The 12,567-nt window shown below is 59.1% G+C and overlaps 1 protein-coding gene across 2 annotated transcripts; it reads right to left on the reverse strand.

The window, feature by feature from the left end:
• Nucleotides 1-709: 709 nt before the first annotated feature.
• Nucleotides 710-10,056, reverse strand: BOK (BCL2 family apoptosis regulator BOK). 2 transcript variants are annotated; one of them, XM_081143358.1, is made up of 5 exons: nucleotides 9,785-10,056; nucleotides 9,092-9,343; nucleotides 6,553-6,681; nucleotides 2,100-2,263; nucleotides 710-1,387 (listed from the first exon to the last, which is right to left on the reverse strand). In XM_081143358.1, the coding sequence occupies exons 2-5, from the start codon at nucleotides 9,312-9,314 to the stop codon at nucleotides 1,262-1,264; spliced, it is 642 nt and encodes a 213-aa protein (XP_080999484.1). In that variant the 5' UTR covers nucleotides 9,315-9,343; nucleotides 9,785-10,056; the 3' UTR covers nucleotides 710-1,261. The 2 variants fall into 2 exon arrangements, with proteins under 2 accessions (XP_080999484.1, XP_080999485.1); XM_081143359.1 differs by lacking the exons at nucleotides 9,092-9,343; nucleotides 9,785-10,056 and adding an exon at nucleotides 7,585-8,266.
• Between the last annotated feature and the right edge of the window lie 2,511 nt (nucleotides 10,057-12,567).

Genomic DNA, 12,567 nt, shown 5'->3' on the forward strand with positions numbered 1-12,567 from the left:
AATACCAGCGCCTTTGATCCAAGCGAATGACAGGAAGCAGGGGCAGGCAGGGTGGCCGTACCTTCCTCTCCACCCCCCATCCCTGTCTCCTGCCAGCTCCCTTCCTTCTCTCCACTGCAAGGCCCCTGGGGAGGGGGTGCTGGGCAGAGGCTGGGGAGCCGGGAGGGGCGATGGGGGCAGCTGAGGGAAGCTGCACCTTCGGGACCCCTGCTTCATCTGGAGGCTGCAAGGGAGGCAGGGCTAGACCTAAGCGGTTGTCCAGCTCAACCTGCCTTGTACAGAAAGGGGAAACTGAGGCTGAGGCCACGTCATAGCCCTCCTGTGCCATATGCCTATGGCCTAAGCAGGAGTTGGATGGGCTGCTGGGGGCAGGCCCTACTGGGAACAGACCAGGGCCAGGCTCAGGGCTGAGGGGAGGCTACAATGACAAAATGGGCTGTCAGCCAAGCAAAGAGATGGGAATGGCCAGAATGGATGGGTCATGGGGAGCAGGGGGCCTGGGCACCCTGCTCTTGTCCACCTATGTGTGCACAGAGTGGGACACGTGCATGTGCAGGTGTGTGTGCCCAGGTGGGAGTGTGGGTGCATGAGCTGCTTGTGGAGCAGGGGAGCAAAAGACAGACAATCAGGGAAGATGGCCTATCACAATGGATTCACCTGCCGCCTGTCTAGTCCAGGACGGGCACTCGGAACGCAGGTGGGGTCACCCTCCACTCTTGTGACACTTTATTGGAATCAAACACACACCCCATCCTTGTAGGTGGGTCAGGAGCTCATGCATCCACAGGACAGGTACACCGACCTGGAGCCCCACTCCCTGGTCCCTGCCACACAAGGACACAGCCACAGCTGAGGACATTGTCCCTCCAGACATGGATTAAGCAACAGCACATGAGCCTTACACTCAGTTTGTGGGATCAGTAAGACCCACCGCTCCTCTAGCCTTGGCCAGACCCAGGTCACCTTCAGCCGAACGTCCTGACATGGTCGCCCTTCGTGGATGGGACCCTGGCATCAGGCGAGAGTGTGGTGTTTCTAGCTGCCTTCCTTTAGGGTCTGGGAGGTAACCCTGATCTTCTGGCTCCAGGAGAAGGGGCACAACAGGATGGGGCCACAGGTCAACACCAAAGGCCAGTTCCAGGCCCAGGGGAGCCCTGTGCTCCCATGTCCCGAGGGCCTGGGTGTAGGAGAGGGGCTCTGAGGGAGGAGGGCGATGCTTTGGCAGGGGGCGGGGCGGGGGCTTCTGGATCCAGGGCCAGGCTCATCTCTCCGGCAACAGCACAAAGAAGGCAGCCTTCAGGAAGCGGCCGAAGCTGCACAGCGTGGTCACAAGCCAATGGGAGCGGAAGCCAGGGTCGCTGCTGACCACACACTTGAGGACGTCGGTCTGCAGGGAGGAAGGGACCTTTAAGAGCAGAGCTGGGAGCAGAGGCCCACCACACCTTCCACCTGTCAGCCAAGTGGACAGGGAGCACGCAGCCATGAATGGAAGGTCTGCAGTCTGGGTGGGAGTGAAGTCTCCACAGGGACCAAACCCTCCATGAGGATTCAAATGGTGAGAAGGGCAGGGAAGAGCTCAGAGGGGAGAGGAGGCAGCTGGGTCCAGGAAGCCGCCGTGTCCAGCCCCAGCGGGGCTCCATGGGGAGAGGTGAAGAGGCGGCAGAGGCCTCAAAGGCCCTGTGCTGGAGGTGCCACAGCCACGGGAATCACCTGGAGGCAACACCTCCCCACCCAGTACCACTTTCAGATGAGACCACAGCCCTTGGCTGCAATCTCGGTGGAGGGCTGAGCTCGGCACCCCTCCCAGTGTGCCCCACACCACCCACTTTACAGAGAAATCAGATCTCCCATGGGTGGGGCCAGCCCCACATGCCCAGGGCCCAGAAGCCCCCAAGGTCTGGCCAGGCCAGGTGAGCAGGGTAGCCCTGGCCTTTCCCCTTCAGGGCCTGAGTTTGCCTCCCAGGCAGCAGGTCTTTAGTGTTGGAGTTGGGGGGAGGGAGGAGAGGTCAACACTGAAGTAGGCAACAGGGCCAGCCTTAGACCCAGCAGCCCAACCCTCACCCCCTCCTCCCACCCCTGCACCCTATGACCCCACTCACCCATCCACCGCGTCTCCGCAGCCAGGTCACCAGGGTCTTGCGCACAAACTCCCCAAGGCAGTCAACGAGAGCATGGACCATGGCAGGCTGGGCCTGCCGCACACAGTCCACAGCCAGCCCCGCAGCCACGGAGTACAGGGACACCACCTTGCCCCATGTGATGCCTGCAGGGAGAAAACACTGGTCAGAAGGCTGCCAAGCCCCGCTCCAGTCAAGCCCGTGAGGTCATGTGAAGAGGCTGAGCAGCGCCCCTGCCGTTCTGCAGGTGGCAAAACACAGAGGGCCAGCCCCTACCTGCAGCACCCACCCAAACAGGGGCCGGCCATCCTCTGCTGCAGGCCAGTCCTGCCCACCCTCATGGGTAGTTCTCTTAGGTGATTTCTTGGGTCTCCATTACACACCTGCACACCTGTGCCAGAGCCCAGGACAACCGTGCCCAGACCCCATCTTCTGGAAGAGGCAATGGAACAGCAGCAGGCAGCCGGTGAGGAGGAAGCTGGGGGGTGGGGGTGCTAGCTGACTTGCAGCTGCACACAATGGACAGTACGCAGCTCTGAGATGCACCTGCCCATCTGTCTGTCCCACTGAGGAGCCCTCTCTGTGGGGCAGCAGGAGGTTCCACAGGAGAAAGGGCCTCCCCAGACCCCCAAGCTGTGGGGGCAGAGCTGAGAAGAGCCACCCAGAGAAGAGCTTGTACGTTATACATTACGAATTCCCTTAATATAGAGAGATTTTATAAATCAATGAGAAAAAAGCAAAACCTCTCAAAAGAAATGAGCACAGAGCACAAACAGCCAATTCACAAAAGGAAAAATAGAAATAATACATCAGACACGAAAAGTGCTCACTGATAACCAGAGGGGCATTACAACGGGCCGCAGTCCATGAGATCAGAAACTCAGACAGTGCCCCAGGTATTGCAGCCTCACCGGACGCACAGCACCTGCAGGCTGAGGACATGGCGGGGGACACGGGGCAGAGACAAAGCCCTCCGTCCACCTCACACAGCAGCACAGAGGTTGGAATCAGCAGAGGAAATGCTTGTTCATGAATGTTCACAGCAGCCTATTCACAGTCGCTGAACGCACTGGGGTCGCCCAGACAGCGGAGTGCGGCCCAGCCCAGGAGCGAGGCTCGGACACTCTGGGCTGGGACACACTTCGGACGTCCGCTCAATAAGAGCAGCGACACCAAGGTGGTGCGTGTGAGTCCAGGAAGCAGGTCCGCATTGCCAGGGACGGGGGCAGGGGAGGCACAGCTCGTGGGCACAGGTGAAAATCTCAGCAGCAGTGGGTACTCACTGTGAACCCACTAAGTGCCACAGACTTGCACACTTGAAACGGTTAACTGTAAGACCCCCATGGCGTCTTCTGCAGTTTGCACGGATTTCCCTGGTCAGAACTGGGCAACTGTGCTCACACCTGAGCAAGGCCCTGTGTCCCTCCGAAGCAGTTGTATTCCAACTCCAGGCCCAAAAATGCAGTATAACCAGCCACAGCTGACCTCAGGACCAGCTGCCCTGGTGCCAACCAATCAATCAGTGGAGACCAGGCCCCGAAAGGACACACCTGGAAAGCTGCTGAATATTACAATGAGCTCTTCCCCTGGGAGCTGCCCTAAGATCTCCTCCCTCCAAAGCCTTAGGAAGGAGGGCCCAGTGTCTCCTTCCCGCGCCTTTCCCTCCCTTCCCCGGGCGCCACCATTACCTCCCTCACTCCCAAGCTCCAAGGGCCCTTCCTTTGACTCTATAACTTGTTTCCAAAGCCCATGTCTTCTACGAAGTACTTTTTCTACCTCTGTGATTAACTAAATAAATGTTCTCAAAAAAAAAAGTTAATTGTATGTGAATTTCACCTCAATAAAAGCCCCATAAATCAGACATGTCACTCCCCTGCTTACAACCCTCCTGTCACTGTTACTTCCTTCTGTGAAAATAGGCCCAAGTCTGAAATCCCACTGAGCTGGGCCGTCCCTCTCCGGCCACATTTCCGCTGCCTGCAGCACCCCCACCCCCGGGACTCTGATCAAGGTCCCCCCTTCAAGCGCCACCGGGCCCTCATGTTATGCTTCCCATATACCAGCTGCCAGGGCGCACCCGGCCTGGCCCCCTTCTGCTCACAGCTGTGCTTTGGGCACCCCCAGGCACTCAACATAGGGCAGATGAAGGCTCAGTGTGGGAAGAGGCGACAGGAGCCTGCGCCTGGGCTACCAGCCTGGGACCCAAGAGTGACCGCAGGTCCTGGGTGCCACGTGCAGAGAGCTGCTCGCTGTCCCGTGGGAGAACAGTGAGTTCCAGGTACGTCCTGTCTCCTCTGAGGTCTTCTGTTTTTACCGTTTATGGAGACATAACATTACCGCAAATTCATCCTTCTACAATGAGATGTCCGTGTTTTAGTACATTCCCAAAGTTGCGCAGCCATCACCACAGCCTAGTTCCAGAACATTCTCATCACCCCAGAAAGCGCCCTGCGCCCATGAGCACCTGTTCTGTGGACTCGCCTGTGGTGGACACGTCACATGTGGAATCCCAGCGTGTCCCAGAGTGTCTGCCTCCTTCCATGCACCAGGCTGTCCAGGCTCCTCCAGGTGGGGGCGCGTCCTCTCATGGCCGAGTAACATTCCATCCCACGGATGGACCACACTCTGCTTGCCCACTGCTCAGGTGATGCACACGCAGATCACTGCACCTTCCCGGCTCTTAGGGATCTTGCTGCTCTGAACATCCACGCGCCAGTTTCTGTGGCACGTGTTCTCATTTCTCCGGCTCTCACGGTAACCACCTTGCAGGCGCCTGCACTCGTCCAAGCAGCGGCCCCCTCCCACTCCCGCCAGCAGCTTACGGGGCTTCCAACTCTTCCAACCCTCACCAACAGGTGTGCTACTGGACACTGACCTGAGCCGTCCCCGTGTCCAGAGTGTCTAGGGTGGTTTTGGTGTTTGTCACCCTAACGACTGACAAAAACTGAGATTTCATGGGTTTACTGGCCACTTGTACATCTTCCGTGGAAAAATGTCCGTTCAGATCCTTTGCCCATTTAAAAACTGGGCTGTCTTTTTAGTATTATTTAAGAGTTTTTATTTTCTGATCTTTCTGTGGTAAAATAATTTGCTCCTGTGATAAGGGGGGAAAAATGAAAACTCTTGCCAACTTTTAATCTGGGAGGAAGAATTGGTTTTTCCACTGAAGTGAACTGAGAAGCCCAAAGTGGGAATGCAGCCAGGAGCAGCATCCGTTGCCTCTGCCTTGGAGGGGACTCGGCCACTGCAGCCACCGCGGAAACCTGCCCTGCCGTCCTGGAGCTGCCCACAACACCAGCACAGCCCCCGCCCGGGCCACAGCCAGAGGCCTGGCCTGGCAGACAAAGAGGGGGACGAAGGCCCCAGTATGGGGGGGTCCGGGGGCAGAGGGACAAGGGCTGGCATCTGCCTGATGGCTTGGCTCAGCCTGTGGCCAAAGGGTCCAAGAACCAAGCACTGGGATGGACAAGGGGTGAAAGGGAGTCCACGTGCAGCAGCGGGAAGGCACCGCTCAGGCCTGTCCCCAGTGGGCAAGGCTGGGCAGGCGAGGGTAGGATGCTCTGTCCTGGTCCTGTCCTCTGCCCCTGTCCACGCCCCCACCCCCACCCAGGGCCAGGCCCCGCCTCCCAGCTCAGTCCCCACCAGCAGCCAGAGCTGCCTTCTCACAGACCAACCTTCCTTTTAAAGCCAGCCTTGGGCTCATAAACTAGCTGTCTGACAGCCGGGAGACAGACACAGGCGGCCACCCACGCGCCGGCATCAGGCCAGGGACACGGGAGTCCAGAAAGGGCTGAGGGCAGGCGTCTGCCCAGGACACCCACCGCGGCCTCCGAGTCCTGCTTTCTCCACAGCCCCACCCACCATGTCCTCCACACGGTGCCTGACGGGTCACAGTCCCTCACCCCCTGGGTCTTCCCAGGACGCAGGTCAGCACTAGGAGAACATTCTGGAGGAGCCCACCACAGCCCCTGCCCACCCAGGCACCCCCTCTTGACATCTGAGCCATGGTAACTTCTGCCCAGGGAGGTGAGCACTGACCCCCGCCCGGTGGCAGCCCTGGAGGAGGCTGGATTCTGCAGCCGGCAGCCCCCAGTCCCAGCCAGTTCGGTGTCCCATGTCCTGCCACCGTGCTGGCGACAACTAGGAGAGGCCTACAACTGGGGACCTGCTCTGTCCCCGGTCATCTGGCCGTGAGAAGCCCAAGTTCCTCAGGACACGTGCAGGGCTCCCTGGCCCCACTCCAGCCAGCAGCCTGGGATGTGCAGCCCAGCCAGGACTTCAGGTCACTGCAACCCCGGCAGGAACCACGCGAGGCTCCCTGCTGGCTGCCTGGCAGGCCCTGTCTTCACCTCGAGGCAGCACAGCCCCAGCCCCTACCCCAGACACCTGGTCATGCCGGCACTGTGGGCTTCCTGGGGTGGACGTGCAGACCTACCTGCGGCAAAGATCTGGGCAGCCACGGCCAGGAAGGCGTCAGTCACCACAGTCTCAGAGTGCAGCGAGATGTTCAGCTGGCGGGCCACATTGCGGTAGATGCTGGGTCGAATCAGCTCCAGCTCATCTCCTGCAGTCACACGGGTGGGTGAGAGGGGCCCACACCTGCCTGACCACCACCCCATCACACGAGCCTGGGGCCAGCCCACCCCTCAGCCCCATAGCCACAGTGGGCTTGAAGACCCTTCCTGCACTGACTGGCCTATACCTGACCCCTACTCAACCCCCACATAGCCCCTGAGGACACGGAGACCGGAGCAGTGCGGTGGGCACCCCCGAACCTTCCCCTGCGGCCAGTCCCTTCTGATGTGCCAGCCCCACCACCTGGGGCAAAGCTGGCTGGGCCGGTAGGGCGGGAATCCCAGGAGGAGCATGGGCCGTGCCTGATGGGTGACTCACGGCTCACAGGGAGCTGCCCGGGCGGCAGACAGGGCAGGCGGCCAGACCCAACAAGGGCAGGGACTTCGACCCACACAGGTGGGCAGCCCTGGCCGCTGCTTCAGAGGCCATCCTCACTCAGGCCCCAGCACCACTCGGTGAACCAAGAAACTGAGCCATCACCCGGGCTCCCAGCACTGCCAGGGCTCCAACCTGTGCCTGTGCCAAGTGGGTGTGTGCGTGGGCGCCACCCTGAAGAGGACGGGCCCTGTCACCAGCCCTGTCTGCTGCCGGCACTCCCTGCAGAGCCCCTGGCAGTGACGTGCCGGGAATTCCACAACCCTCGGACTGGGTGTCCCTCAGCCCAGCCACCTCTCCAGCCAAAGCAAACAGGGAAATGCCGACTGGACAGTCCTGGCTGATAAGGGCGCCTGCATCATCCTTGGGGCCAGCTGCACGCCATCTAATTAATTAAGATCTGGAACTGAGCGGAACTGAGGCGGGGCAATGAGGGGGCATGGAAATTCCCAGGGATGGCCTGGCTGTTCCCACATAGACCTTGGGGGCTGCTGGGGACTGGTCCCAAGAGACTGACCATGGGACGTGACCAGCTTCTTCCTGTGTGCGCTGTCTCCAGAGCTGGGCGTCTGCTGAGGAAGGGCTGGGAGCATGCTGGGGGCAGGGAGGCAGCGCCAGGCCCCAGGCAGGGTGCAGGGCCCCTCAGCCATCTGGCAGGGGCTGTGCCCCAGGGACTGGACATGGCCAGGGCTGCACACTGGGAAAGGGCCTTGAAGGCCCAGTTTCTGAGAGGGCCAGTGCAGCTACCCAGGCCCAGGCCCGAAGCGTGGGGCTCTCGGGGTGGAACAGAAGACTAAAGGGACAGAATCAGGCCTGTCAGATCCGAAGAGTCCAAAGCAGGACTTCTCAGACGAGCTTGAACAGCAGGGACACATGGCCCAGGGTAGAGGCAGGCCTCCTCCGGGCCGCGCCAGGGGTCCTCTAGAAGGAAGACCCCCCCCCCCCCAGTGTGGTCCCCACAGCCCAGCTGGAAGGAACAGCAGTGGGCAGCTGACCTCACAGGAGTCCAGGCGCTCTGGACCCCTGGCTGATCCCCAAACCCCACTTACTCTCCACACCTAGAAACCTCTCCCCTCTCCCAAGGCCGAGGTGGGACACCGCCTCCTGCAGCCCTCAGCACAGGGCCCCGTGGAATTTGTGTCTCTCATACACATTCCTGGAAGGCCAGGTACCCATACAGCCCCGCTCCCAGGGGCCACACAAAGCAGACAAGCAGACACGCGTGTCCACCTCTCCCCACACTCGACCTCAAGGGGACTGGTCAGGGTCCATCTTTGCTGCCTCCTACTCTCCAAGTGCCCGTTCCAAGAACTGATAATGGCTGGAGGTCAGGACCTCAGTCCCCTTGGTGAGGTAGACTGACTGACTGGGGTAAGGGGTCCAGGCCCTGGAGAAGGTGGAGACAGTTACTGGGCAGTGTGACCCCAGAAACAAGTGCGGCCCATCCCCACTGCGGCACTGGCTGTCCTTGGCATCCAGCTGATTTGGCCTCTGAATGGAGACCCAATGGAGAGGAAAGAGCAGCAGGGAACAGGATTTCAGTCAGTAACTGAAAGGACCTATTTTCCAAAACAAACACAGGGATGTGGTCCGACAAAGGATATCTGTGCCCCGCTGAGTACAAGGGTCACTGGAAATGTAGCCACCAAAACATTTTTCCTCCTGCAGCTTTCTGTCCTTCGTGGCCAGACTGTCTGCAGTCTGGGCTGAGCAGACAAGTCGGGGGAGGTCTGTGGGAGGCCTGCAGAGCGCAGGGAGCCCGAGGCGGCAAGCACAGGGCGGTGGGGGTAAGGGGGAGCATCGCCTGGGTGGCCTGCCTTGCGCGTGGCTATTCCGGGCACCCCCAGGCCAGCCCCCTCTCTGCCCCAGAGGGAGACTGAGGCCCAGAAGCGGAGGGTGCTTGTCAGGTCGCCTGTGTGCCAGCCAGTGCTGATTCGGCTGTCCCCCGAGGCGCAGCGAGCCCTGCCAGCCGCCCGGCCCGGGAGGGGCAGCCTGCAGACCCGCCCGCCCGAGCCCGCACTCACCCAGGCGCAGCAGCACCGCGCACACCTCGGCCAGGCGGCCGCCCGGGGCCAGCGCGGCGCGCTCGGGCGCGCTCCAGGCCAGGCCGGCGCGCAGCAGCCGCGCGTGCACGAACTCCCGGCCCAGCGCCTTGGCCTGGGCCACCAGCTCCTTGTCGGTGGGCGAGCGGTCAAAGGCGTCCATGATCTCCGCGGCGAAAACCGAGGAGCGCCGCAGCACCTCCATGGCGGGGACGCGGGCGGGGGGCGCCGCACCTGCGGGCAGACAGCGCTCAGCCGCGCGCCCGGCTGGGGGCGGCCGCCCGAGCGGGAGGAGGGGGCTCGGGCGCGCCCAGGTCGAGTCCGCGCGCGGGGCCGGGGCGCACGGAGAGGGAAGGGCTGCGGCCAGCGGCGGGCAGCCGTACGCTTCTCTGCCCCGAGTGTTTAAAAACACGGAGTCACAGACTTTCAGATCCCGGATTCAGTCAAAGATCCCCGCGGCTGCCAGGGACAGGAGGGCCGCGGGGAAGGGGCTCTGCTCGGGAGCCGCCGCGCCCGCGAGGACCCCGGCGCGGCCGGCGGAGGCGCGGGCGGAGCCCAGCCCAGCCTGCCCGCAGCCCCCGGCCCCGGCCCGCGCGGTCCTAGCGGCTCGTCCCCAGGCCGGCGGTTCCCGCGGCGCGTCCGCCAGGGGATGGACGCCGCGCGCGCCCTGCTCACCTCTCCCGCCGCATGGCGCGGGCGCGGGCGCGGGCGCGGGGGCCGGGGAGGAGTTCTGGCTTCAGGATCTGCTCGCCGCCGTCTCCGCCGATCTGGAGCCAAACATTCAAACCCCGGAGGACGCGCGCCCGCCCCGGCGCCCGCCCCGTCCGCGCTGAGCCCGGATGGAGCGCGGCGTGCGCGGGGCCTCGCGCGCTCCTGGGGCTCCCGCGGCGGCGTCGGGGGCGAGGGGAGCGCGGGGCGCACCGCGCGAATCTCCGCGGCCGAAAGGCGAGGCTTGGGGCTTCGCCTTCTAAGGAAAAGGCAACCCCGGGGCGGAGCCGCGCCGGAGCTTCCCCGCCGCCTCCCGGCTTAAGGAGGCCCGAGCGAGTTCCCGGGGCGCGCTGGGGAGGGGCGCCCGGCGAAGCGGCCCCCACATGGCACAGTCATCAGGGCCTAGCTGGGGCCCGGCTACCTGGGTTCACACCCGGCTCATTTGCATTGATTTCTAGAGGTTCTTTATATATTCTGGACCCGTGGGTTTGCGTTGTATTCAAGAGAGTGCAGATACTTTGCGCCACACTCTGTGGTTGCTGCCGCTTCTAACGAACAGGAGTTATTCTCGGTGAATTCCGACCTACCAGTCTTTTCTCTTATGGTTCATGCATTTTCATGACATTCTATGTTTTCTTTTAGAAGTGTAATTTTTTCACGTTTGCATGGTGATGGATCACATTAGTTCTTGCGAATGGTGTGGTAAGGGGTCAGAGCTCATGTATTTTCCATGTGGGTATCCAGTTGACCCAGCATCATTTATTGAAAAGACCATCATTTCCCCACTGAATTGGAAAAGCGTTCCCATAATAAATCAAGTGATGTATATGTGAGGATCTGTTCTGAGCTCTTCTATCCCACTGGTTATTTCTCTTGAACCAACACAGCACAGTTCAAACAACAGGATTGACCAACTTGCCCCAGTTCACACATATACAACCAATAGAAGACATGTTCTTTCCCTGTGCACATAGGATGTTAACCAAAATAAACCAAACCCTGGGCCATAAAGTTGCAGCAGATTTCAAAGGATTGAAATCATACATGTTCTCTGTATTAATTTAAAACAATAACAGTAAAACTACTAGAAAGCCCCCAAGTGCTTGGAAATTAAACATCACCCTTGTAAATAATCAGTGGGCCAAACAGTAAAGCACAAGGAAAGTTGCAAAATATTTTGAAGTGGACAACAGTGAAAATGTGTGGGATGCAGGCAAAGCAGTGCCTAGAGGAAAATGTATAGCTTTAGAAGAAAGGTTAAAAATTAATGGTCTAGCTGGGCCAGTGTGTCTCAGTGGTTGAGCATTGACCTAGGAAGCAGGAGGTCACCATTGGATTCCCATTCAGGGCACATGCCAGGGTTTTGGGTTTGATCCCCAGTCGGGGGTGTGCAGGAGGCAGCCGATCAATGACTCTCTCATCATTAATGTTTCTCTCTCCCCCATCATTTTTGATTTATTAATTAAAAATTAATTGAAAATCTGGATAGTCTTATACCAATGAAATAAATTTAATGTATCATTTAACATTTTCCTACAAAGAAAATTCTAGGTTCAGATGGTTTCATTGATGAAGTCTTCTAAACAGTTGAAGAAATACCATCAACTGTATACAACCTGTCCAAAGAATCGAAAACAAGGGAGCCTTTCCCAACTTATTTTGTAAGGCCAACTTATTTTGTAAGGCCAACATTGACTCCCAAACCTGTCAAGAACATTACAAGACGCTAGGAATGCTATCGAACCTCTGTCTGCCTTGGCATCCCCACCCATGGAACACAGAACAACAACATCTATCTCCTGTGGTTGTTGAGAGGACTGAATTAGTGAATCCATGTAAAAAATTGCTTGTGGTGTACCAAGTGCTCAGTAATTTTTAGCTGTTTTTGCTGAACAGCCACAGAACTCTAAAATGTGAGCATACACTCTCCTGTTCTCTCTCTCTTTTTAAAAATATATCTTTATTGATTTCAGAAAGAGGAAGGGAGGGGGAGAGAGAGAAACAACAATGATGAGAGTCGCCATTGATCAGCTGCCTCCTGCATGGCCCCAACCAGGGACCTAGCCTGTAACCCAGACATGTGCCCTGACCAGGAATCGAATCTCGATCTCCTGGATGTTAGGTGGATGCTCAACCGCTGAGCCACGCCTGGCCGGGCTCTCCTGTTCTCTTTAAGGCAGAGCCCGGGGCACTCAGGCTGAGGGTTCCTTGTGTTTTATAGATGCAAATATGGAAGCCCAAGGAGTGGCTGCAGGATTGGGCATAACCAGACTGTGAGCTTGAGTCTGACCCCAGAGCTCCAGGAACACACCTCTGGCAGAAGAAGAATCTATGCCTATGGACCCCTGATGACCCTGCCTCCACCCTGTATGTGGGAGGTGTGGCCTCAGGGAACTTCCCACCCCACTCACAACCTCAGTTTTCTCCCAGACAAAATGAGATCTGGCTGTGCTTCCCCTGCCCTGGGGCATGGATGGGTGTAGAAAGGCTTCCTGGGCTCTGATGGGTAAATGAGAAATCACTGGGAGTAACGGATAGTGGCAGGGCCCCTTCAGTCCAGGAGCCGCCCCGCCAGAGACCACTCAGGCCTGAAACCAGTGGGCGTCTTCCTGGACATTCCAAGTCAGATAAAGCTGTGTCTCAGGACATTCAATATTGAATATTGACAGCAGTGAGGAACTCACAGGTCCCAACTATTAAGGGGGGCAGGAGTTAAACCCACATCTGGAATACTTTAAAAGCCCAGGCCT

The sequence above is a fragment of the Miniopterus schreibersii genome (genome assembly GCF_964146895.1).
Source record: "Miniopterus schreibersii genome assembly, chromosome: 7".
NCBI lineage: Eukaryota > Metazoa > Chordata > Mammalia > Chiroptera > Miniopteridae > Miniopterus > Miniopterus schreibersii.

Coding starts and splice junctions, on each gene's coding strand:
- BOK (XM_081143358.1), bottom strand. CDS start 9,314: ATGGAGGTGCTGCGGCGCTCCTCGGTTTTCGCCGCGGAGATCATGGAC. Junction 2,264..6,552: donor TGCCCAGATCTTTGCCGCAG/GTAGGTCTGCAC, acceptor TTCTCCCTGCAG/GCATCACATGGGGCAAGGTG. Junction 1,388..2,099: donor TGCGGAGACGCGGTGGATGG/GTGAGTGGGGTC, acceptor TCCTCCCTGCAG/ACCGACGTCCTCAAGTGTGT.